The sequence below is a fragment of the Stomoxys calcitrans genome, chromosome 1, assembly GCF_963082655.1.
Source record: "Stomoxys calcitrans chromosome 1, idStoCalc2.1, whole genome shotgun sequence".
Taxonomy (NCBI): Eukaryota; Metazoa; Arthropoda; class Insecta; order Diptera; family Muscidae; genus Stomoxys; species Stomoxys calcitrans.
In genome coordinates this window covers 98,381,577-98,408,935 of record NC_081552.1, presented here as the reverse complement: position 1 = coordinate 98,408,935, position 27,359 = coordinate 98,381,577, and the positions used below count along the sequence as shown (strand labels likewise).

Below are 27,359 nucleotides of genomic sequence, written 5' to 3'. Positions count from 1 at the left end.
AAACGTGTTTGAGATGTTCATGTATGTTTCAAGCAAAAATCCATTCAGGAACTACCCATGCCGTTCGAGTTGTGAGTTTGGGAAGAATGATTCCTATTGGAATTGGGTATGACACTTTCACCTACCCACAAAATTTTGTGAAATATCCGTGTACACTTTTGGAATGAGTGCACTTTGTCATTCACTGGTGGAAACCTCTATCTCCTTTCATGCTATCGTGAATTTATTTAAATATGGGCGGACATATGTCTGAAGCTGTTAAATCGGAAAAGTACCTATATCATTCAAATCGCAAAAAAGTGCACAAATTCCTATATGCTCAAGGGGACTTTTCTGAAGATATTTTTTTTTTTTTTACTTAAACTTTGGTTAACGGAAGCGATTACAGGGGAAGTAAATCAAATAATATTAGAATGTCGGAGCAGAAATAAAGGTTTTGAAAAACTTTTTATATCTCAAAATAAAAACTTAATTTAAACAAGTAAGAGCATGCTAAGTTCGGCCGGGCCGAATCTTATATACCCTCCACCATAGATCGCATCCGTCAAGTTCTTTAGGAAAACAAAGAATAATGAGTACGGACGGAGGAGCTATATCAAGTTATAGTCCGATTCGGGGCTCAAGAAGCAAAATCGCGAGATTGGTTTATATGGGAGTTGTGTCACGCTATAAATCGATTCAAAATTTCATTCCAATCGGATAAGAATTGCGCATTCTAGGGGCTCAAGAAGTCAAGACCCAAGATCGGTTTATATGGCAGTGATGAGATGGAACAGCTGAAGTCTACTTGGAGGAGAAATGAGACATCACATGAGCCGAAAACAATTCAAAAACTCAAATGGTTAGAGTAGATGAGACTTGGTTGCTCCAGTGCAATATGGAAGACAAGAAATAGGAAAATTGAAACGAATTAGGATTGGATTGATTTAAGGGGATTTATTTTCGTAGTCTTACCAGTACAACGGTTGCAAGTGAACAAGAAGGTATGCTAACGAAATTCTATCGGAAGTCGTCTTAGTACGATTGTCAAAATTATTCGTTAAGTTGTTGCTACAGCCGTTGTAGCATAAACTTGTGGCAACGTCTTAGATATATTAATTGTATTTGGGGATTTTTTTTGAACGAAGTTTTAGGGATTTAGGTATGAGGATTTGTTTATGGTATTTTGGCATAAACATGCCGCCCGCCTTGCAGTACGGCTGCAATAAAAAATGAGGCTACAATCGTACTTCAGATGCTTCCTATCATATTATAATTTTCTATTTGTAAAAAAATTCAGTTATGCTTTAAATTCAAAAATTCATATTCAATTCAAGGATATTTCATTAAAGTGCTTATGAGACTAGGTAATATAAATATGAATATATATATATATATATATATATATATATATATATATGTATATATAGATAAATTTTCAGTTGGTAGTTTACATGTTCTTATTTGTACTTCCAATGATAGTGCGAAAAATGTGTAATATTTGGATAAATTGGCGTATCGGATAGAAATTCATAGGAAATTATTTGGAGCAAAGACCATAGATAGACCACCCAAAGATGGTATTCTGTGCCGTTGGGAGTCCCGACCGACAAAGAATTCCTTCGCTTAATATTTTGGCGTATATGTCGACACCGAATATGATGTCTATTGGAGCTGGTTTGAAGAATTCAACATCAGCCAATATGAAGTTATGGAATTTCTGTCTTATGGATTTGGATATGGAGTTACTTGGGGTGGATATGGTCACTCTATTGGTCATTTTGAGGACTGTTTTGATGCTCACATTTTCGTCGTGAATGGATAACAACGTTATTGGACAAATGGTTTCTTCATCTAGTGCTAGTGTCATCAAATTAAGCTTATCTACAGTTTTTGAAGAGATACAGCTTGTTCTTGCACCAGAATCCAATAAACATCTCACAATGCTTCTTCCGTTTTTCGTATCGACCTTGGCAATGATGGTTGGTAGCAGCGTAATAGCATCTTGTTTGAGTATGGTTGTCAAAGATGTCTCATTGGTAGATGTGGAGGATTGCGAGGTGCCTTTTGCCTGCGTGTCGCAAGCCATCTTAGATGTGGACGGCTTTGTAGTAGGCGTATCTGGCAAAGGTTTTCTGGCCTGAATTCTAGGATGAGCATGAAGAAGAGTGTGGTGGTTTTTATGGCAAATCCTGCAACCGGTCTTCGTGAAGCAGGCCCCATCTGAGTGGCTGTGAGCCAAACAATTTTCACAATAACCATATTTCTTCACGATGTCTCTTCTTTGCGTTATATTAAGGCCAAGGAAACGTCGGCATTTTCTTAGAGCATGTGGATGGCGGCAGATTCTGCACATAAACTGTCGATTTCCTTTGAACTTATCTTGTTTATTTTTCTTTCCGTTATTGCGCATAATGAACTATAAGGTATGTGTAGATATAATTTCTGGTAAGTTGAATCCTTGAAATCGGAGTAGGAAGAGCGTAAAGTGATCTTAAGTGCTTTCCGATGGAAGGATAACCAATTTTGTAATCGGTCTTGTAATAACGCCCTTTTCAGTGACTACATCGGCAACGCGGACTCTACGATCGCTACCAAAATATATCTTCGAAATCCTGCCTAGACGCCAAGTGTTTGGCGGTGTGTTTTCGTCTCTTACGACTACCAACATGTTTTCTTCTAAATTCTCTGTCGGCCGTTGCCACTTGTGGCGTTTATGAAGCTCTTTTAAATACTCATCTTTCCATCGGGCACAAAAGTGCTGATGAATTGATTGGAGTCTCTGCCAACGATTTAGCAAAGACATAGGAGCTTCACGAACATTCGGATCTATAGGTGCCAAAATGGGCGAACCTATAAGAAAGTGTCCTGGCGTAAGAGCGTCAAAGTCGGATGGACTTTGGGACATAGGCGACAGTGGACGAGAATTGAGGCAAGATTCTATTTTGGACAAAAGCGTTTGGAATTCCTCGAAAGTGTATTTTACGTTTCCAGCAACTTTCCGGAAGTGAAGTTTAAAACTTTTTACTCCAGCTTCCCAAAGGCCTCCCATATGGGGGGCCCCAGGTGGAATAAAATGCCAGGATATATTCTGGTGGGCATAGCCCGATAGGATTGCTTCTTGGGAAGATCGGATAAATTCCTTAGCCAAGGATCTCGAGGCGCCAACAAACGTTGTGCCGTTATCAGAATGAATGTGTAAGGGACATCCCCTACGAGCAATGAAACGACTGAAGGCAGCTAGAAAGGCAGATGTGGAGAGGTCTGAAGTGGCTTCAAGGTGTATTGCCTTGGTGGAAAAGCAGACAAACACACATACATAACCCTTGGTCATGCGGCAACCTCTTCCTCCATAATATTTAATGTCGAATGGTCCGGCAAAGTCCAGGCCTGTGTGAACAAATGGACGTGAAATTTCAGCTCTCTCTGGAGGGAGAGCTGACATGAGTTGGGTCTGACATCTACGCCTATAGAGGATACAAGGCTTACATTTGTTTATAACCGTCTTTATCAAGTTCTTAACTTTTGGAATCCAATACTGCATACGGATCAACCTTAGAACCAGTTGATTGCCGCCATGGAGGGAAATTTCGTGGACAAAACGAACCAATAGACGGGAGAATTGACAATTATATGGCAGTATAACCGGATGTCTTTCATTATACGTTAAGAATGGAGAAGAAGTAAGCCGACCACAAATCCGTAAAACACCTTCAGAATCGCAAAATGGATTTAAATTCAAAAGCGAACTTGATTTCAAAATGGGATTTTTTAATGACAAGGACAAGTATTCCCTTGGATAGAATGCCTTCTGACTCATGGCAATCAATCGGTCCCGAGTCATTGTTACCTCGGAATTTGATAAAACTCTGGAATCAGCACGAAAATCTGAGCGGTACTTCGAGTGTGTCCTAAAATAAAAACGGTATATGTATGACACGACTCGTAAGGCTCTAGAGAAAGAAGAAAATCTGTCTAGAATATCCTCAAAGTGGTTAAAATAGGTAAAATTAACCTTCAGAGATTTCCTCTCGATCTCAATAATCTCTGAGGGCACATGGCCCGTCACGGGCCATGAATCGCATGATTCCATCAGCCACTGCGGCCCCTTCCACCATAATCGGCTTTCAAGCAGATCCCTAGGATATACACCCCTGCTTGCCAAATCGGCTGGGTTACATTCGGAGGTCACATGACTCCAATTGGAAGGACTAATAACCTCGACGATTTTGGATACCCGATTGGCCACAAACGTCGCCCAATAGCATGGAGGTTTGGACAGCCACGAAAGCACGATTGTGGAGTCCGTCCAACAGTATATAGAATACGAATCGACATTCAACTGGGGTATAATGCCGTCAATCATATCGGCGAGTAATGCTGCACCACACAATTCTAAGCGTGGGATAGAAAGGGTTTTGATTGGCGCAACTCTGGTCTTGGATAACACCAGATTGGTGGCAATGGAATCGTTCACCTCAATACGAACGTAAAGAACAGCTGCATATGCCTTTTCAGAGGCATCGCAGAACCCATGGAATTGGATCTTAGAATTCGGAATATATTGGAACCACCGAGGAACTCTTATCTGGTTGATTAACAGATAATTGTCCTGAAACAACCTCCATTGGGACAGAGTCGATGGAGAAATAATTTCGTCCCAGTCAGTCTTTTCCATCCAGATTTGTTGCATAATTATTTTTGCAATAATAATGCATGGCGAAAGCCATCCTGCTGGGTTGAAAAGTTTGGAGATTTGGGATAGAACCTCGCGTTTAGAAAAGGCATTTGTAGCCGGAAATGGCTGTATGGAAAAGTAAAAACAGTCAGACATCGCATTCCAGCGAATGCCCAACGTCTTGGCGGTGCTCCGATCATCAAACTGAAGGAAATCATCGCGTAGTAGATCCTCGGAAGGAATGTCGGATAAAATGTCTCTGGAATTCGAGGTCCACTTTCGCATCTGAAAACCTGCTGATTTCAAAGCCTGAACAAGCTGAAGCCGTGCGCCAATAGCATCTGAAACCGAATGTGCTCCTACCAAAGCATCATCCACGTACATTGAATTGCGAAGTATATCGCTTGCGAGAGGATAAATGGATTGAACGTCTTCTGCTAATTGCAGAAGCGTTCGGATTGCCAAATAAGGGGCACAGTTAACACCGAATGTAACTGTCCTAAGCTCATAATCCTGGATAGGTAGATCTGGACTTCTCCGGAAAAGAATACGTTGAAATGACGCGTGCGATGGATTCACAAGAATCTGGCGATACATCTTCGAGATGTCGCCATTGAATACAAATTGAAAAAATCTCCATTTCAAAATCAGGATAGTAAGATCCTTCTGTAGAACCGGCCCCGGATATAGAACGTCATTAAGACTCGTCCCATTGGAAGTGGAGGATGAAGCATTAAATACGACTCTCACCTTCGTAGTCGTACTTTCTGGTTTTATAACCGCATGGTGGGGAAGATAATAAAACCTTGTGGAATCCCTAGAACAGGGAGGGGGAACCATCCTCATATGATCAAGGCGAACATATTCTTCAAGGACATCGTCATATTCCGCCTTGAACTCGGGAGTTCGAAGAAGCCGGGCTTCATTCTTATAAAATTGTGCCATGGAACCATTTCTGGATTCCCCAATGTGGACCTTACTCGGAAATTCCTCCTTAAAGGGAAGAGAAACCACGTATCGACCATCGTCAGAACGTGTGGTGGTACGAAGGAATAGATCCTCACAAAATTGATCCGAGGGAGACAAGAATCTCCTCCGGGGAAGTTCCTCCACCTCCCAAAAACGTGAAATCTCTTTATCTAAAGAGATTTCACAGAAATACGAAACAATAGTGGAAAAGGAGCCCGTTGACTGGACAGGTACCGGACCTGTGAGAATCCAGCCAAACACTGTCTCCTGTGCCATCAAGGAGCCACAAACCGGACTCCGAATTCCTGATAGCATTATCGAAGGAAGCAGATCTCCACCCAATAACAAGTCCACCTTAGAACTCCGGAAGAAATATGGGTCTGCAAGAGGAATATCAGGAAGGGAAGAAAGTAGTCCCGGATCCAAAGTCCTTGATGGTAGACCACCCGCTAGGTGGGGCACTACCAAAGCCGACGCCGATAGCTCGAACTCACCGTTTAAAGTAGAACGTAGAGTAAACGTACATTCTTTTCGCACAGACGCTGAAATGGAGTTATTCAAGCCAGAAATCTGGGCACTTGTGCGCCTGAACGGAAGTCCCATAACATTAAAAAGTCTCTCGGATATGAGAGTGCCCTCAGAACCCGAATCGACCAAAGCCCTCGCGGCGAACTCCAGACCCCCATGGCATACAGTAACCAGGGCCGTGCCCAATAAAACACCCCTAGAATTCGATGAAAAACATGACTGGATGATATTACCTGAAGAAGATTCAGTGGACTGTATTGAATTCGAAGTGCCTGGCTGGGATGAGTTACTAGGACTTGGAGGTGGGGTTGAACTATGTGTGGATGAATTCGAAGGCAAACCCTCCTTATGGAGGAGTGTGTTGTGCTTCTTATTGCACTTGTAGCAGGAGAATTTGCTAGTGCAATTTCTAAGGGTATGGACCTTCGAAAAACAATTTATGCATAAATTATTTTTCTTTATCGCATCGTATCTCTGACTCTGAGACATCTGCAAGAACTTCGGACATTTGCGAATGACGTGGGACTCTTTGGGGCAAAGATGACATTTGCCAGTACCGACCTTAGTTTGAAATGCACAGACATTACCACCATTTCGCACCCCAGTGGGCCTTGAAGGCCCTCTCTGATTCTGCCTAGAAGTAGAAGCAACCGAATCAGATTGTCGCCTTATCTCAGACACGGATTCAAGTGTCCTATGTCGGTCCGTCAGAAACTTATCCAATTTTGACCACTTCGGAATTATGGTCTTATCACATAAGGTCTGCTCCCACAATGTAAGTGTCGAGTTAGGTAAGCAATTGGAACATATGAAAATGAATATTGCATCCCACTCCTCCACCTCTACCTCGTAGAGTCTCAACAATTCGATGCAAGAATTAATATCCCTCTGCAAAGCCTTGAGTGCCACTGCCGTTTCATCCGTAATGACAGTAAGTCCGAAAAGTCTCTTCAATTGAATATTTATTAGGACCCTCCTGTTCTCGTATCGCGAACAGAGGTTTGCCCATGCCACCTTGAAATTCTCATTCGTCAGAGGCACTTTACCCACAATGTCGTTCGCTTCACCCCTCGTCTTCTGGCTCAAGTGAAAAAGTCTCTCCACTGAACTCAACCTTGGATTTCTAATACAAACTGCCTCGAATATATCCCGGAAAGTGGGCCACGATGAGTAATTACCATCGAAAATGGGAATTTCACATGGCGGCAGCTTGAAACCAAAACCTGACGTCGTCTCCGATCTAGGAGCCTGAATTGGGGCAGAGAGCTCTTCGATAAGCTCACGGAGTCGTGTATTACAACGACAGTAAGTGACATAGGCACTGGTATATTTGTGTCGCACGGTACCCAATTCCAAATCATCCGTCTTACCCTCATCGTCTTCCTGTTCCTCACTAGCCATATCAGACAGACATTGCTCATATGAATACCTGAGCCTCTCCCAAATTGAGGTCAACTCTTCCTTGTGAACCTCTAGCGAATGAACAGATGTCATAGGGAAGTCCTTGTCATTCAAGCTCGCCTCGAAGACGACAAGGTTATCAGCCAACCGGATAAATTTGTCCAATGACATATTGAACCCGAACTGCGTATGCAAATTTGGAAAGTGTAATTATCGGACAGAATCAATTATGGAAATTTAAATCTTTAGCGAATACTGGCACAAGGCAATAAATTTAGCAAATTCCTCAAAGTACTTCTAGAAGCTGCTGTCCTGCCAATATTAGCAACACTGGACACACTATATACTCAAAAGATTAGATAATTTAACGATAAAAGAAGCATACAGCAAAAATAAATATTCGATTTTAAACTAGATAAATATTTAATGGAAATTTGGGTTTATAGCACGAAAAATTTAAGTTAAAAAGTTAGAAAGCTGAGAAGATTCAATTCAGAATATATTGAAAAACTGAGAAAATAATTTCAACCGAGTGAAGAAAAATAGTTATTTAAACAACAAATACAAATGGAAAAATATTTTAGAAATTTCAGTCTCTTGAAATGTATCGAATTTTAATAAAATATATGACATAATAAAATGCTTCGGAACGAACTCACTTTTAGCAATAGCAATCAATAAAAAATGTAGATAAAAAAACAAAAAATATAAAAAATAAATAAAATTTAAAGAAATATATGATATTATATTTAAAAAATAACTCAAAGGATTCAGCTATCGAAAACTTTCAGGTATATAGCGCTGAAATCGTATATTCCGTCTCTATACTTTCACAGGGTTCGCTGGGATTACGTGCTAAATTCATAAAATTCCAATTGAGGTGAAAGCAAGCAAACAGCTGACGAGGTCGTTGACCTATCTTTTCTTTTCTTCCCTATTCAGAGAACCAGGGAAACAAAATGGGACTAAATAGAACACCAAACTCTTTCTCTCTCTCGGCAAGGTACACGGCTGCGGCAAACAGAGAGTTAGCTCCATAAGGTGGGGGCGTCAACAAATTAAATGAGACGAGATAAATTGAGTGAGACCACCCGCATGCAAAAGAAGGCAGGGATGCCAAATAACTTTTCTTCTTAAATCGTTCACGGATTGTGCAAATTCGATGGGAAATGGACAACTTCGAGTTTATATACTAGAACGAAAATAGCAAATTGTACTACGGGGTCTCTAACCATTCAATCTGTGTCTCAGGGCATTTCCCCAGTAAAGAACAGTTTTGATGTCAATCTAATAAAAATCCTCTAAGACCAACGCAAGTGCATGTCACGGAGTTTTTTTTTTTTTTTTTTTACAATGAACCCAAAGAAGATCTCACAGCCTCGCATAAAAAATATCTTCCAACGTTCCTCAGGATAATAAATTAATAGGTGTCAATAAGATATTTCGGCAACTCTATCAGAATACCGCATACAAAAAATCAGTAGAGCAACCGAAGTGAGTGGGGGGCGAGGTTATGTCGACAAAAAATGGGGAGACATAAAAGAGCCGCTTACACACTTGTAACTAGGAACCTGTTCCAACACTCCCACTGCTATGATCACTCAAGAGAACATGTAAGTAAAAGGTAGAAGATATGTACCTTCGATTACACTCAAAGAGAAGGTCGATTCTCATAGCATAATAATATACGAGTGGGAAGCATTACAACAGCAATCTATTGTGCTGGGATGTTTTAACATCGATCCCCGCACTCTTGGTGGATAACACATGTATAGTAAAGAAACAAAAGAAACCGCATTTAATGGACGGACGGACGGTGCTAATACTATCCCCTTATGGCGAATTTGAAGGGAACTCTTTGACTGTTGTATCACACGTGGTTTTTTTCAAAGGGAATTATATTAACCAAAAAAAAATATGAAAAAACTCACTGTAGATCTTGGACACCACTATCCACTTGTTTCTATATGCCTTTTAATGGGTATTCCCTCTTTAATGTTGGAGTTTAATTATGCGTTGGGCAGCAAATTAATTTATATTTCCTTGGTTATTTCCACTCGAGCTTATAGTTATAGCTGGACCAAACGGAACTGTCGTTGGATCATCATATATGGACAGGAATATATGTGTTTTGGCTGGTATTCGATTTATTGGAACTTGTAGTATTTTTGGCGCGCTTTTTCACCAAATTAACGCAAAATAATTTTGCCGTAAAAACACTTGTTAAAGATCACTTTCGCACTATATTCGCAACTGAATGGGAGTACAATAAGAAATGTAAACTAACCTGTTGAGATGATGAGTAGTGTAGAGATTTGGATTGGAGTAGGAAATCCCAGTGAGTGTCTCCCAAGAGCAAATGTCTCCAAATATACGTAGCTATCCGGTTCGAAAGGACCAAATGATGAGATGGAACAGCTGAAGTCTACTTGGAGGAGAAATGAGACATCACATGAGCCGAAAACAATTCAAAAACTCAAATGGTTAGAGTAGATGAGACTTGGTTGCTCCAGTGCAATATGGAAGACAAGAAATAGGAAAATTGAAACGAATTAGGATTGGATTGATTTAAGGGGATTTATTTTCGTAGTCTTACCAGTACAACGGTTGCAAGTGAACAAGAAGGTATGCTAACGAAATTCTATCGGAAGTCGTCTTAGTACGATTGTCAAAATTATTCGTTAAGTTGTTGCTACAGCCGTTGTAGCATAAACTTGTGGCAACGTCTTAGATATATTAATTGTATTTGGGGATTTTTTTTGAACGAAGTTTTAGGGATTTAGGTATGAGGATTTGTTTATGGTATTTTGGCATAAACAGGCAGCTATATCAGGTTATGGACCGATTTGAACCATACTTAGCACAGTTATTGGAAGTAATAATAAAACACGTCGTGCAAAATTTCATTCCAATCGGATAAGAATTGCGCTCTTTAGAGGCTCAAGAAGTCAAGACCCAAGATCGGTTTATTTGGCAGCTATATAAGGTTATAAACCGATTTGAACCATACTTGGCACAGTTGTTGGAGATCATAACAAAACACGTCGTGCAAAATTTTATCCCAATCGAATTAGAATTGCGCCCTCTAGAGGCTCAAGAAGTCAAGACCCAAGATCGGTTTATATGGCAGCTATATCAAAACATGGACCAAAACATGGATTATCCGATTTGCCTGAAATTATGTACTACGGATCCTCTCATGACCATCAACATAGGTGTTTATTATGATCTGAATCGGTCTATAGCCCGATACAGCTCCCATATAAATCGATCTCTCTATTTTACTTCTTGAGCCCCCAAAGGGCGCAATTCTTATTCGAATTGGCTGACATTTTACACAGGTCTCCAACATGTAATAATATAATAATAGCAGAGCAAATCTTTTCTTATATCCTTTTTTGCCTAAGAAGAGATGCCGGGAAAAGAACTCGGCAAATGCGATCCATGGTGGAGGGTATGTAAGATTCGGCCCGGCCGAACTTAGCACGCTTTTACTTGTTGAATATTACCCCTAAATTTCTCACAAATCCTGAATACTCAATACCACATGCATTTATCTTCACTAGTGGAAGATCATATCTATTCCTGGATATATTATTGGGGTTTAACGAAGACAATTGATCTCCGCCCATCTACGTATCTCATCATATTCAGGTTGATGTTCTCAATACAAGGAAAAGTGTCGGAAATATTACACAAGAAGCATAGCTGATATCATCGTCGTATGTATGAATATCACACCCACTAGGTACCTCGACTTTAAGTACGTTTACAATGGCCACGAAATCCGGATTAATGACCTTATCGAGATTTAAGTGTCAAGTCCTGTGTTGTTGCATGCTTTACAATACAAAAATAGTTCCCATTTTTGTAGGGTTTATTTTTAAATCTAAAAAAACATAATTTCATGGAGGAATAATCGATAAAAGTAACAATATATGCAAATGTTTTTAAGAATTGTGTATGGTTGCGTATGATATGTAATTACATTCATATGTACATTCATATATACGCATGTACGCTTGTGAATGTCAATTAAATCTCTAAAAACGTAGTGTAAACGGACAGGATTTGTCTTTGGAGTTAGTTAAATCCAAATTAAACAAGTAAAAGCGTGCAAAGTTCGGCCGGGCCGAATCTTTTATACCCTCCACCATGGATCGCATTTGTCGAGTTCTTTTCCCGGCATCTCTTCTTAGGCAAAACAGAATATAAGAAAAGATTTGCTCAGCTATATGAGCGATCAAGATATGGTCCGGTTTGGACCACAATTAAATTATATGTTGGAGACCTATGTAAAATGTCAGCCAATTCGAATAAGAATTGCGCCCTTTGGGGGCTCAAGAAGTAAAATAGAGAGATCGATTTATATGGGGGCTGTATCGGGCTATAGACCGATTCAGACTATAATAAACACGTATGTTGATGGTCATGAGAGAATCCGTCGTACAATATTTCAGGCAAATCAGATAATAATTGCGACCTATACAGGCTCAAGAAGTCAAGATCCCAGATCGGTTTTTGTGGTAGCTATATCAGTTTATGAACCGATCTGAACCTTATTTGACACAGTTGTTAAAAAAAAATTACAGAAAAATCGGGTAGGAATTGCGCCCTCTAGAAGCTCAAGAAGTCAAGAACCCAGATCTGTTTATATGACAACTATATCAGGTTATGAACCGATTAGAACCATACTTGGCACAGTTGTTAGATATCATAACAAAACACATCGTGCAAAATTTCAGTCCAATCCGATAAGAATTGCGCCCTCTAGAGGCTCAAGAAGTTAAGACCCAAGATCGGTTTATATGACAGCTATATGAACCGATTTAAACAATACTCGGCACAGTTGTTGAATATCATAACAAAACACGTCGTGCAAAATTTCATTCAAATCGGATAAGAATTGCGCACTGCAGCGGCTCAAGAAGTCAAGACCCAAGATCGGTTTATATGACAGCTATATCAAAACATGCACCGATATGGCCCATTTAAAATACCAACCGACCTACACTAATAACAAGTATTTGTGCAAAATTTCAAGCGGCTAGCTTTACTCCTTCGGAAGTTAGCGTGCTTTCGACAGACATACGGACGGACGGACGGACAGACGGACGGACAGACGGACGGACAGACGGACGGACAGACGGACGGACAGACGGACGGACGGACAGACGGACGGACAGACAGACAGACAGACGGACAGACGGACGGACAGACGGACGGACAGACGGACGGACAGACGGACGGACAGACGGACGGACAGACGGACGGACAGACGGACGGACATGGCTAGATCAACATTAAATGTCGCAACGATCAAGAATATATATACTCTATGGGGTCTCAGACGAATATTTCGCGTAGTTACAAACAGAATGACGAAATTATTGTAGTATACCCCATCCTATGGTGGAGGGTATAAAAATCAATTTGTGTTTGTTTGTAGATTTGTTTGTTTGTTTATTTGTATGTTTGTGTGTTACTTATAGACTCGGAAACGGCTGAACCGATTTTCTTGAAATTTTCACAGATGATGCATAATGATCCCGTGGTGAAAATAGGGTGCTACATTTTTTGATATCTGAAGGTGGGGCGCACCCTCCCCCTTACCTTAATTTTGAGAAACGCCAGATCTCGGAGATGGGTGGTGGGATTTAAGCGAAATATTGTGTGCTCTCATATAGTACCCTGAAAATAAAAATTTGATATCCAAATTTCGGATGGGGTACCTAGGGGGCCGCACCACCCTAAAACCTACCAAACATATATTTAGACCAATCGCAACAATATGGGACTCAAATGAAAGGTATTTAGGATTAGAAAACGTATCTGATATCCATTTGTTAAACCAAGTGCTAGAGGAACCACCCCAACCCCCAAAAAACCCCTAAATCGGACATATTTACCGACCATGGCAATATGGGACTCAAATGAAAGGTATTTGCCAGTAGAATACGAATCTGATATCCAAATGTGGGACCACATTTCTGGACTTATTTACTGACCATGGGAATATGGGGCTTAAATAAAAGATAGTTGAGTGTAGAATTCGAATCTGATATCCAAATATGAGACCAAGTGTTTGAAGGGCCGCCTCTCACCAAATACCTCCTCCAAAGGGGACACATTTACGACCATAGCCACATGGGGCCCAAATGAAAGGTCCTTGGGAGTAAAGCACAAATCTGATATCAATATTCAGGAAAAGTGCCAATGGGGCCACCCTACCCCCACAACACCACCCAACCCCCAAAACAGCCCTAAATCGGGCATATTTACCGATCACGGCAATATGGGACTCAAATGAAAGGTATTTGCGAGAAGAATACAAATCTGATATCCAAATGTGGCACCACGTTTCTGGGGGTGGACCCCTTCCCCAAAACACCCCCAAAAAACAGGACTTATTTACTGACCATTGGGATATAGGGCTTAAATAAAAGGTATTTGAGTGTAGAATTAGAATCTTATATCCAAATACGAAACCAAGTGTTTGGGGGCCGCCTGTCCCCAAAAACATCCCCCAAAGGGAACAAATTTACGACCATAGCTATATGGGGCTCAAATGAAAGGGCTTTGTGAGTAAAGAACGAATCTGATATCAATTTTTGGGAAAAGAGTCTATGGGGCCACCCCACCCCCACAACACCACCCAAATAGTAATTATTTGCTGACTTTTGCAATATGAGGCTTAAATAAGAGGGTTTTTAGAGTGGAACACGAATCCGATATATATTTTCAAGGCCAACTCACTGAGTGGCCGCCCATCGCCCAAAAACACCCCCCAAGCCGGTCATGTTTGCCGACTATGGAAATGTGGGGCTCAAATTAAAGGTATTTGGGAGTAGACCACGTATCTGATATCAACATTAGGGACCAACTGTCTAGGGGACATCCCACCGCCATAACAACCCCCAAATAGGACGTATTTGCGCACCGAGACAATTTGGGTCGTAAAGAGAGTGGAACTAAATATTTATAGGTTTTAGGGCCAATACCCCAAACCAGACATATTTGCTGACTTTTGCAATAAGGAGTTTAAATGAGATTAGAAAACGAATTTTATATCCAATTTTAAGGCCAGTGGCAATATGGGGTTCAAATAATGGTATATTTTATATATTTTCCGGGCTTAGTGTTTGGGGGACCACCCGAATCCCCAAAACACCCCTAAATCGGCCTTACTTACCGACCATGTCAATGTGGTGATTAAATGAAAGGTATTGAGGGGTAGAGCAAGAATTGATACCCACTTTCGGGACCAACTTTTTGGGGGTTAACCCCTTTCCCAAAATACCCCACAAGCAGCAATTTTTAGGGACCATCGCGAAATGGGGCTCAAATAAAGGTTTTTGGGAGTAGAATACGAATTTTATATCCAAAATTAGGACCATGGGGTTAGGGAATCACCCCTTCCCCAAAACACCCCGCAAAGGGTAAAAAATTTTCGACAGTACCAATATGTGGTATTTAAGATTAGAAAACGAATTTCATAACCTATTTTGGTCCATGTGTTTGGGGGACGCCTCATCGTGTAAACTCCCCTAAACCAATGGCAATATGGGGTTTAAATAAATGGTTTTGAAAGAAGAGCACGATGCTGATATTTTTTCACGACCAAGTGCCTCGGGGACCACCTTACTCCCGAATACACCTTACATCCAAACTTAAATTCGTAGACCAATAAAGATCATATGGGATTCGGACAAAGGCACTTATATTGTTAAATTGATAGTCAAGCGATATACTATTTTCGTAGCATGGTATTTCACTAAAAGCTCTTTAATTGTAGAAAATAAATATTCCAAGGAAACTTTTGTTCCATATAAAGTAAAAGAAGGTGCAGCGGAGCGGGAGCGGTTCAGCTAGTAAGTTGATAAAGGTCATATATATTTGATAAAGTAATTCAAAGAACTTGACAAATGTGATCCATGGTTGATCCATATAATATTCGGCCCGATCGAAATTAGCACGCTTTTACTTGTTGAAATTACTACCTCTTCTCTTTCATTCAAATAAGAAGACATCATATCACTAGCTGTGTCATCGGACCATACATATTCGTCAATGTGTTTAACTAAATTTTGTGACACATTGCATCAAATGCTTTCGAATCGTCCAAAAGAAGCAGCGCTTGTTGCCGTCAGAGTTCTGCCTCAGGTTCAGCTGCGACCTGAAGGATACCATACTTGGCAAAGTTGTTAGATATCATAACAAAACACATTGTGCAAAATTTCAGTCCAATCCGATAAGAATTGCGCCCTCTAGAGGCTCAAGAAGTTAAGACCCAAGATCGGTTTATATGACAGCTATATGAACCGATTTAAACAATACTCGGCACAGTTGTTGAATATCATAACAAAACACGTCGTGCAAAATTTCATTCAAATCGGATAAGAATTGCGCACTGCAGCGGCTCAAGAAGTCAAGACCCAAGATCGGTTTATATGACAGCTATATCAAAACATGCACCGATATGGCCCATTTAAAATACCAACCGACCTACACTAATAACAAGTATTTGTGCAAAATTTCAAGCGGCTAGCTTTACTCCTTCGGAAGTTAGCGTGCTTTCGACAGACATACGGACGGACGGACGGACAGACGGACGGACAGACGGACGGACAGACGGACGGACAGACGGACGGACAGACGGACGGACAGACGGACGGACAGACGGACGGACAGACAGACAGACGGACAGACGGACGGACAGACGGACGGACAGACGGACGGACAGACGGACGGACATGGCTAGATCAACATTAAATGTCGCAACGATCAAGAATATATATACTCTATGGGGTCTCAGACGAATATTTCGCGTAGTTACAAACAGAATGACGAAATTATTGTAGTATACCCCATCCTATGGTGGAGGGTATAAAAATCAATTTGTGTTTGTTTGTAGATTTGTTTGTTTGTTTGTTTATTTGTATGTTTGTGTGTTACTTATAGACTCGGAAACGGCTGAACCGATTTTCTTGAAATTTTCACAGATGATGCATAATGATCCCGTGGTGAAAATAGGGTGCTACATTTTTTGATATCTGAAGGTAGGGCGCACCCTCCCCCTTACCTTAATTTTGAGAAACGCCAGATCTCGGAGATGGGTGGTGGGATTTAAGCGAAATATTGTGTGCTCTCATATAGTACCCTGAAAATAAAAATTTGGTATCCAAATTTCGGATGGGGTACCTAGGGGGCCGCACCACCCTAAAACCTACCAAACATATATTTAGACCAATCGCAACAATATGGGACTCAAATGAAAGGGCGAAATTCTCATCGGATTTGGCTGAAATTTTGTACAACGGCTTCTCTCATGACTTTCAACATTCGAGTCTAGTATGGTCTGAATCGATCAATACCTTGATTTTGTTTTTTGAGCCCCTACAAGGCGCAATTCTTATCCGAATGAACTGAAATATTAGACAATGACTTCTACAATGTTCAGCATTCATTTATGGTCCGAATCGGACTATAACTTGATATAGCTCCAATAGCATAACAGTTCTTATTCAATATTCTATGTTTGTCTAAAAAGAGATACCACGCATAGACCTCGACAAACGCGATCAATGGTGGAGGGTATAAAAGATTCGACCCGGCCGAACTTAGCACGCTCTTACTTGTTTTCAGTTATGATATTCCAGCTAAAGAAAAGACATGTTGGGATGCAGCACTACTTGCTGGGATAGTTAGATAGTTTTAGATATTTTATTGTGTAGCTTCGCCACCATTGCATATCGTCAATTCACTGCTATATATGAGGCAGAACGCTTATCTCTCAGACTTTGAATCGAAAATTGGTCTGTATTTACTAACTCGGGAAAAACGACGCACATATTTCGAGTAGGTACCAGTATTGCAGCATTACGCCAAAGGCGGTAGCTGGACTGGTGATGAAAGTGAACAAACTGATGACGATGGCAATGATAATGATGAAGAGGATGAGATATCATCCATTAATTTTAGAATGCAAAATTGTTATATGTCGTTTAAATCATTTGGCTGCATTGATATAGCGGGCGGAAAAAAATGAAGTGCGAATTTATGCAATATGTCTAAATTGAAAGTCAATTTCTCCAAGCTTGTTATAATATTTATCTTTAATAAAAAATGTCTGGTTCCTCATTATTTTGAATATGACAAGTTAGATTAATTTAATTTATGGATGGAATGACAAAACATATTGTGGGGGTTTTCCGATCTAAGGGGTTTTGAATATCCTCGAAATATGCAATGAGTTTGAACAATGCATATTTCGACCAAACTTTGGATAATAGACATATTGAAATTTAACATATTTCGTCTCTCTAAATTATCTGTCAGAAGTTCATTTATTGTTGTATAGTTGCGAAAAATAGACTTTAACATGGCAAATTTGAAATTCCACCTTGTCGGGCAATTGTTTTTCAAAGTTGTGTCCAATAAATGCTGTTTATTTGACTTTTCGAAATATTTGACAATCTATTTGTAAGCTCTCGAATTCTCTAAAGGTTTCTTTTAAATTTTCTAAAATAGTTGCTGCTGTATTAGACTTAAAATCCATAGACCTTATTAACAAAGTAATATCCACGAGCTCGAAATTTTGTTCAAAATGTAATGTGGCACACAAGTAACTTCTATTAACAAAGTCGTCAGTTGTCAGAACAGATTGCCCCCGCTAGGATTACGAGGAGGTGCAGCAGCTCGCCAGACACTTTCATTGCATCTCCTGAGTGATGTATCCTGGCAAGCCGTCATCTCTTTGGGGTCAGACCACCTCCCCATCGACCGACCACCCGACTTCATAATCTCTGAGCGCCGAAAAGGCATTCGACACGGTCAGCCATGCCAAACTATTTGAAGACATCGCCAGCCAGGCCTGAAACATTGGGTCGCGAATCATCTGTGTGGTCGGTAGTCATTTGTGGAATTTAGGAATAAGAAGCCGAAGCACCGTAGAGTGAAACAGGGAGTTCCCCAAGGAGGGGTTACATCTCCGACACTGTTTAACCTCTTCCTATCCTCCATTCCACCCCCTCCAGACGGCATAGAGATCGCATCATATGCAGATTATGGCATCAGGCCCCCCATCCATTGCTGACATCTGCGATAGTTTGAACGTCTACCTCAACGAAATTTCCTCATTTTTCGCTTCAAGAAATCTGTTCACTACAAATACGTGTGGGGTGAATACCGAGCTGACTGTGATGGTCGATTAAGGAATGATTCCGATCATCAAGTGTCCCAAAATACTTGGCATCACATTTGACAGCTGTTACACATTCTCCCCACATGCCACAGCATTTTGCGATAAAGTCAAATGTAGAAACAAGGTTCTGAAGTCCCTTACCGGCAGCACTTGGGGTGCAGTGTGATCTCGAAATCTTTGTGACACGCAGTGGAATAATATTCAGATCTGTCAGAATGCCGCCATCCGAACTGCGACGGGTTGTCTCCTCAGTTCTCATGTGGACCACCTCCATCAGGAGACAATGATCCTACCAGTACAAAGATATAACTACATGCTGTCTAAGCATAATCTTTTGGACTGTTATCGCAGAGACCATCCAAATCATCATCTTGTGGATATCCACCGCCCAGAAGCCTTAAGTTGATCTACATGATCTAGAGCGTGAGGTTCAGCGCTACAAGAAAGAACCTCTAGATTAAGCGGCATATCAAGCAGGTCCGCACAAAATTCATGCAGACACGGTAGCAGATGCGGACCGCCTCCCATTGCACCTAAAGAAATTGACATTCCCCGGCAAACCAGAGTAGTTCTGGCTCTATTACATTCCTGCAGATGCAGCCGCCTCATCTCCTACAGAGCAAGAATTGATGCCGACGAGCATGATGTATGTCCCGATTGCAACCAGGGACCACTCGATACACGTCACCTGTTTAACTGCCCAGCCCCACCCACTCGAATCAGACCCGGATTCCTGTGGACGAACCCCATCTTAGCCGCAGAGTTCCTGGATCTTGATACTCAACAGAATCAAGCAGACTAAAGAAAAAACACAACAAACTGCTACAACAATGACAAAATTCCGGGGAAAATGTGTAATTTATGCACCCATATCAGCTATATCGAAATATGTTCCGATTTGGACCAAATTCGACACGGACATTGAGTGGTCTAATAAGTACAAGTCATTGTTCAATTTTGTAGAACAAAATATTGGTCTTCTTGGCAGCCATATCCAAATATAGGCCCATCTGAACCATATACGATACGAATGTCGAAAAGCCTAACACAAGTCACTCTGTCATATTTCAGCGAAATCGGACAGTAAATGCGCCTTTTATCGGGCCATGATTTTAAAGCCAGAGATCGGTCTATATGGCAGGTATATCCAAATCTGAACCAATCTGGGCCTAATTGAAGGTGGATGTCGAAGGTACTAACACAACTCACAGTCCCAAATTTCGGCAAAATCGGTCAATAAATGCGCCCTTTATGGGCCTAAAACCTTAAATTGAGAGATCGGTCTATATGGCAACTATATCCAAATCTGGACCGATCTGAGCCAAATTGAAGAAAAATGTTGAAGGGCCTTACACAACTCACTGTCCCAAATTTTTGTAGAATCGGACAATAAATGCTCCTTTAATGGGTCCAAGACCCTAAATCGGTCTATATGGCAGCTATATCCAAACCAAAACCTCGGTGGTGGGTATAAAAATGAATTAAAGCAATCTGATCTTTCCGTTGTATAAATTTATGTAGGAGTTTTATCACGAGGCCATTCGTAAACGGATTTATGTTTAACAAGTAAAAGCGTGCTATGTTCTGCTGGGCCGAATTTTGGGAACCCACCACCATGGATTGACCTAAAAATTTATTGGGTTGCTTAAAAAGTAATTGCGGATTTTTTAAAAGAAAGTAAATGCATTTCTAATAAAACATAGAATGAACTTTAATCAAATATATAATTGCCATTTTGTTCGATAACCTTTTGCCATCTTCCTGGCAAATTTAGTATTTCACGCTCATAGAACTTCTGGCCTTTATCTGCAAAAAACTGAACCAAGTGCGATTTTATAGCCTCATCATTGCTGAAAGTTTTACCATTTAAGGAGTTCTGCAAAGATCGAAATAAATGGTAGTCTGATGGTGCAAGGTCAGGGCTATATGGTGGATGCATCAAAAGTTTCCAGCCAAGCTCACTCAGTTTTTGGCGAGTGACCAAATATGTGTGTGGTCTAGCGTTGTGCTGGTGGAATATGACACCTTTACGATTGACCAATTCTGGTCGCTTCTCCTTGATGTAAACATCCGAATTAATCGTTTGGTTCCTTCGAAGCAGCCTTCAAAATATACCACACCCTTCCAATCCCACCATACAGACAGCATAACCTTCTTTTGGTGGATATCAGCCTTTGAAGTGGTTTGAGCTGGTTCACCATGCTTGGACCATGATCGTTTTCGACTAACGTTGTTGTAAACAATCCATTTTTCATCTCTAGTTATGATTCGTTTTAAAAACGGATCGAATTCATTGTGTTTAAGGTGCATATCACAAGTGTTGATTCGATTTGTTAAATGAATTTCTTTCAATGCATGTGGTACCCATATTAAAATTGACGCCAAACAAACAAATGTAAACAAAATTTCGCGCATTTTTTTTTCTAAAGCAAGCTAAAAGTAACAGCTGATAACTGACAGAAGAAAGAATGCAATTACAGAGTAACAAGCCGTTGAAAAAATTAGTCAACGCCGACTAAATTACTACTATATTACCAACAATTTCTTTTTGGGCAACCCAATATGTAAATTTAGTTGAAGTGCATAATTTTTTTTTTCCAAACTTCTGTCAAACCAGCAAAAATTATAGCTTCTAGGAACCGAACAAGGATGATCGAGAGACTGGTTTATATGGAAGCTATATCAGGTTATAGACCGATGTAGACCGTACTTAAGGCAGTTGTTGAAAGTAATGACAGAATACTATGAGCAAAGTTTTAACCAAACAGACAAAAAATGCGGCTTCCAAGTACGGTCCAAATTAGTTTATAACCTGATATGGCTCCCATATAAACTGATATCCCGATTTGATTTCTGGAGCCCCTGGAAGCCGGTATTCTGTTACGACTTCCAACAACTGTGCCAAATACGGCCAAAATCAGTCCATATACTGATATAGGTCCCATGTAAACCGGTCTCTCGACCGTGTAATAGCGCCTTAAGCTAGACACGCGCATGCGTTCAGTTGTTAAGCATTTTTTTTCGGCGATGTAAACAAATCCAATTGCTTGTGTATGTGTACACACTTATTCACTCCAACAAACCAAACAACCACCATTGAATGTCAAATATCAACCATACTAGAACATTTAACTTACAGTGTGGATGTAACCTTTCTCAAACGTGTTTGAGATGTTCATGTATGTTTCAAGCAAAAATCCATTCAGAAACTACCCATGCCGTTCGAGTTGTGAGTTTGGGAAGAATGATTCCTATTGGAATTGGGTATGACACTTTCACCTACCCACAAAATTTTGTGAAATATCCGTGTACACTTTTGGAATGAGTGCACTTTGTCATTCACTGGTGGAAACCTCTATCTCCTTTCATGCTATCGTGAATTTATTTAAATACGGGCGGACATATGTCTGAAGCTGTTAAATCGGAAAAGTACCTATATCATTCAAATCGCAAAAAAGTGCACAAATTCCTATATGCTCAAGGGGACTTTTCTGAAGATATTTTTTTTTTTTTACTTAAACTTTGGTTAACGGAAGCGATTACAGGGGAAGTAAATCAAATAATATTAGAATGTCGGAGCAGAAATAAAGGTTTTGAAAAACTTTTTATATCTCAAAATAAAAACTTAATTTAAACAAGTAAGAGCATGCTAAGTTCGGCCGGGCCGAATCTTATATACCCTCCACCATAGATCGCATCCGTCAAGTTCTTTAGGAAAACAAAGAATAATGAGTACGGACGGAGGAGCTATATCAAGTTATAGTCCGATTCGGGGCTCAAGAAGCAAAATCGCGAGATTGGTTTATATGGGAGTTGTGTCACGCTATAAATCGATTCAAAATTTCATTCCAATCGGATAAGAATTGCGCATTCTAGGGGCTCAAGAAGTCAAGACCCAAGATCGGTTTATATGGCAGCTATATCAGGTTATGGACCGATTTGAACCATACTTAGCACAGTTATTGGAAGTAATAATAAAACACGTCGTGCAAAATTTCATTCCAATCGGATAAGAATTGCGCTCTTTAGAGGCTCAAGAAGTCAAGACCCAAGATCGGTTTATTTGGCAGCTATATCAGGTTATAAACCGATTTGAACCATACTTGGCACAGTTGTTGGAGATCATAACAAAACACGTCGTGCAAAATTTTATCCCAATCGGATTAGAATTGCGCACTCTAGAGGCTCAAGAAGTCAAGACCCAAGATCGGTTTATATGGCAGCTATATCAAAACATGGACCAAAACATGGATTATCCGATTTGCCTGAAATTATGTACTACGGATCCTCTCAAGACCATCAACATAGGTGTTTATTATGATCTGAATCGGTCTATAGCCCGATACAGCTCCCATATAAATCGATCTCTCTATTTTACTTCTTGAGCCCCCAAAGGGCGCAATTCTTATTCGAATTGGCTGACATTTTACACAGGTCTCCAACATGTAATAATATAATAATAGCAGAGCAAATCTTTTCTTATATCCTTTTTTGCCTAAGAAGAGATGCCGGGAAAAGAACTCGGCAAATGCGATCCATGGTGGAGGGTATGTAAGATTCGGCCCGGCCGAACTTAGCACGCTTTTACTTGTTGAATATTACCCCTAAATTTCTCACAAATCCTGAATACTCAATACCACATGCATTTATCCTCACTAGTGGAAGATCATATCTATTCCTGGATATATTATTGGGGTTTAACGAAGACAATTGATCTCCGCCCATCTGCGTATCTCATCATATTCAGGTTGATGTTCTCAATACAAGGAAAGGTGTCGGAAATATTACACAAGAAGCATAGCTGATATCATCGTCGTATGTATGAATATCACACCCACTAGGTACCTCGACTTTAAGTACGTTTACAATGGCCACGAAATCCGGATTAATGACCTTATCGAGATTTAAGTGTCAAGTCCTGTGTTGTTGCATGCTTTACAATACAAAAATAGTTCCCATTTTTGTAGGGTTTATTTTTAAATCTAAAAAAACATAATTTCATGGAGGAATAATCGATAAAAGTAACAATATATGCAAATGTTTTTAAGAATTGTGTATGGTTGCGTATGATATGTAATTACATTCATATGTACATTCATATATACGCATGTACGCTTGTGAATGTCAATTAAATCTCTAAAAACGTAGTGTAAACGGACAGGATTTGTCTTTGGAGTTAGTTAAATCCAAATTAAACAAGTAAAAGCGTGCAAAGTTCGGCCGGGCCGAATCTTTTATACCCTCCACCATGGATCGCATTTGTCGAGTTCTTTTCCCGGCATCTCTTCTTAGGCAAAACAGGATATAAGAAAAGATTTGCTCAGCTATATGAGCGATCAAGATATGGTCCGGTTTGGACCACAATTAAATTATATGTTGGAGACCTATGTAAAATGTCAGCCAATTCGAATAAGAATTGCGCCCTTTGGGGGCTCAAGAAGTAAAATAGAGAGATCGATTTATATGGGGGCTGTATCGGGCTATAGACCGATTCAGACCATAATAAACACGTATGTTGATGGTCATGAGAGAATCCGTCGTACAATATTTCAGGCAAATCAGATAATAATTGCGACCTATACAGGCTCAAGAAGTCAAGATCCCAGATCGGTTTTTGTGGTAGCTATATCAGTTTATGAACCGATTTGAACCTTATTTGACACAGTTGTTAAAAAAAAATTACAGAAAAATCGGGTAGGAATTGCGCCCTCTAGAAGCTCAAGAAGTCAAGAACCCAGATCTGTTTATATGACAACTATATCAGGTTATGAACCGATTAGAACCATACTTGGCACAGTTGTTAGATATCATAACAAAACACATCGTGCATTCAGTCCAATCCGATAAGAATTGCGCCCTCTAGAGGCTCAAGAAGTTAAGACCCAAGATCGGTTTATATGACAGCTATATGAACCGATTTAAACAATACTCGGCACAGTTGTTGAAAATCATAACAAAACACGTCGTGCAAAATTTCATTCAAATCGGATAAGAATTGCGCACTGCAGCGGCTCAAGAAGTCAAGACCCAAGATCGGTTTATATGACAGCTATATCAAAACATGCACCGATATGGCCCATTTAAAATACCAACCGACCTACACTAATAACAAGTATTTGTGCAAAATTTCAAGCGGCTAGCTTTACTCCTTCGGAAGTTAGCGTGCTTTCGACAGACATACGGACGGACGGACGGACAGACGGACGGACAGACGGACGGACGGACGGACAGACAGACGGACGGACAGACGGACGGACAGACGGACGGACAGACGGACGGACAGGCGGACGGACATGGCTAGATCAACATTAAATGTCGCAACGATCAAGAATATATATACTCTATGGGGTCTCAGACGAATATTTCGCGTAGTTACAAACAGAATGACGAAATTATTGTAGTATACCCCATCCTATGGTGGAGGGTATAAAAATCAATTTGTGTTTGTTTGTAGATTTGTTTGTTTGTTTGTTTATTTGTATGTTTGTGTGTTACTTATAGACTCGGAAACGGCTGAACCGATTTTCTTGAAATTTTCACAGATGATGCATAATGATCCCGTGGTGAAAATAGGGTGCTACATTTTTTGATATCTGAAGGTGGGGCGCACCCTCCCCCTTACCTTAATTTTGAGAAACGCCAGATCTCGGAGATGGGTGGTGGGATTTAAGCGAAATATTGTGTGCTCTCATATAGTACCCTGAAAATAAAAATTTGATGTCCAAATTTCGGATGGGGTACCTAGGGGGCCGCACCACCCTAAAACCTACCAAACATATATTTAGACCAATCGCAACAATATGGGACTCAAATGAAAGGTATTTAGGATTAGAAAACGTATCTGATATCCATTTGTTAAACCAAGTGCTAGGGGAACCACCCCAACCCCCAAAAAACTAAATCGGACATATTTACCGACCATGGCAATATGGGACTCAAATGAAAGGTATTTGCCAGTAGAATACGAATCTGATATCCAAATGTGGGACCACATTTCTGGACTTATTTACTGACCATGGGAATATGGGGCTTAAATAAAAGATAGTTGAGTGTAGAATTCGAATCTGATATCCAAATATGAGACCAAGTGTTTGAAGGGCCGCCTCTCACCAAATACCTCCTCCAAAGGGGACACATTTACGACCATAGCCACATGGGGCCCAAATGAAAGGTCCTTGGGAGTAAAGCACAAATCTGATATCAATATTCAGGAAAAGTGCCAATGGGGCCACCCTACCCCCACAACACCACCCAACCCCCAAAACAGCCCTAAATCGGGCATATTTACCGATCACGGCAATATGGGACTCAAATGAAAGGTATTTGCGAGAAGAATACAAATCTGATATCCAAATGTGGCACCACGTTTCTGGGGGTGGACCCCTTCCCCAAAACACCCCCAAAAAACAGGACTTATTTACTGACCATTGGGATATAGGGCTTAAATAAAAGGTATTTGAGTGTAGAATTAGAATCTTATATCCAAATACGAAACCAAGTGTTTGGGGGCCGCCTGTCCCCAAAAACATCCCCCAAAGGGAACAAATTTACGACCATAGCTATATGGGGCTCAAATGAAAGGGCTTTGTGAGTAAAGAACGAATCTGATATCAATTTTTGGGAAAAGAGTCTATGGGGCCACCCCACCCCCACAACACCACCCAAATAGTAATTATTTGCTGACTTTTGCAATATGAGGCTTAAATAAGAGGGTTTTTAGAGTGGAACACGAATCCGATATATATTTTCAAGGCCAACTCACTGAGTGGCCGCCCATCGCCCAAAAACACCCCCCAAGCCGGTCATGTTTGCCGACTATGGAAATGTGGGGCTCAAATTAAAGGTATTTGGGAGTAGACCACGTATCTGATATCAACATTAGGGACCAACTGTCTAGGGGACATCCCACCGCCATAACAACCCCCAAATAGGACGTATTTGCGCACCAAGACAATTTGGGTCGTAAAGAGAGTGGAACTAAATATTTATAGGTTTTAGGGCCAATACCCCAAACCAGACATATTTGCTGACTTTTGCAATAAGGAGTTTAAATGAGATTAGAAAACGAATTTTATATCCAATTTTAAGGCCAGTGGCAATATGGGGTTCAAATAAGGGTATATTTTATATATTTTCCGGGCTTAGTGTTTGGGGGACCACCCGAATCCCCAAAACACCCCTAAATCGGCCTTACTTACCGACCATGTCAATGTGGTGATTAAATGAAAGGTATTGAGGGGTAGAGCAAGAATTGATACCCACTTTCGGGACCAACTTTTTGGGGGTTAACCCCTTTCCCAAAATACCCCACAAGCAGCAATTTTTAGGGACCATCGCGAAATGGGGCTCAAATAAAGGTTTTTGGGAGTAGAATACGAATTTGATATCCAAATTTAGGACCATGGGGTTAGGGAATCACCCCTTCCCCAAAACACCCCGCAAAGGGTAAAAAATTTTCGACAGTACCAATATGTGGTATTTAAGATTAGAAAACGAATTTCATAACCTATTTTGGTCCATGTGTTTGGGGGACGCCTCATCGTGTAAACTCCCCTAAACCAATGGCAATATGGGGTTTAAATAAATGGTTTTGAAAGAAGA

General features: G+C 40.5%; 2 protein-coding genes across 2 annotated transcripts; both read right to left on the bottom strand.

The window, feature by feature from the left end:
- Positions 1-1,447: 1,447 nt before the first annotated feature.
- LOC131994125 (uncharacterized) lies at positions 1,448-10,332 on the bottom strand. Its single transcript, XM_059360453.1, has 3 exons — positions 10,152-10,332; positions 9,843-9,980; positions 1,448-2,398 (listed from the first exon to the last, which is right to left on the bottom strand). The coding sequence occupies exon 3, from the start codon at positions 2,390-2,392 to the stop codon at positions 1,520-1,522; it is 873 nt and encodes a 290-aa protein (XP_059216436.1). The 5' UTR covers positions 2,393-2,398; positions 9,843-9,980; positions 10,152-10,332; the 3' UTR covers positions 1,448-1,519.
- Positions 2,474-7,555, bottom strand: LOC131996637 (uncharacterized). Its single transcript, XM_059366202.1, has one exon. The coding sequence runs from the start codon at positions 7,553-7,555 to the stop codon at positions 2,474-2,476; it is 5,082 nt and encodes a 1,693-aa protein (XP_059222185.1).
- Positions 10,333-27,359: the final 17,027 nt, after the last annotated feature.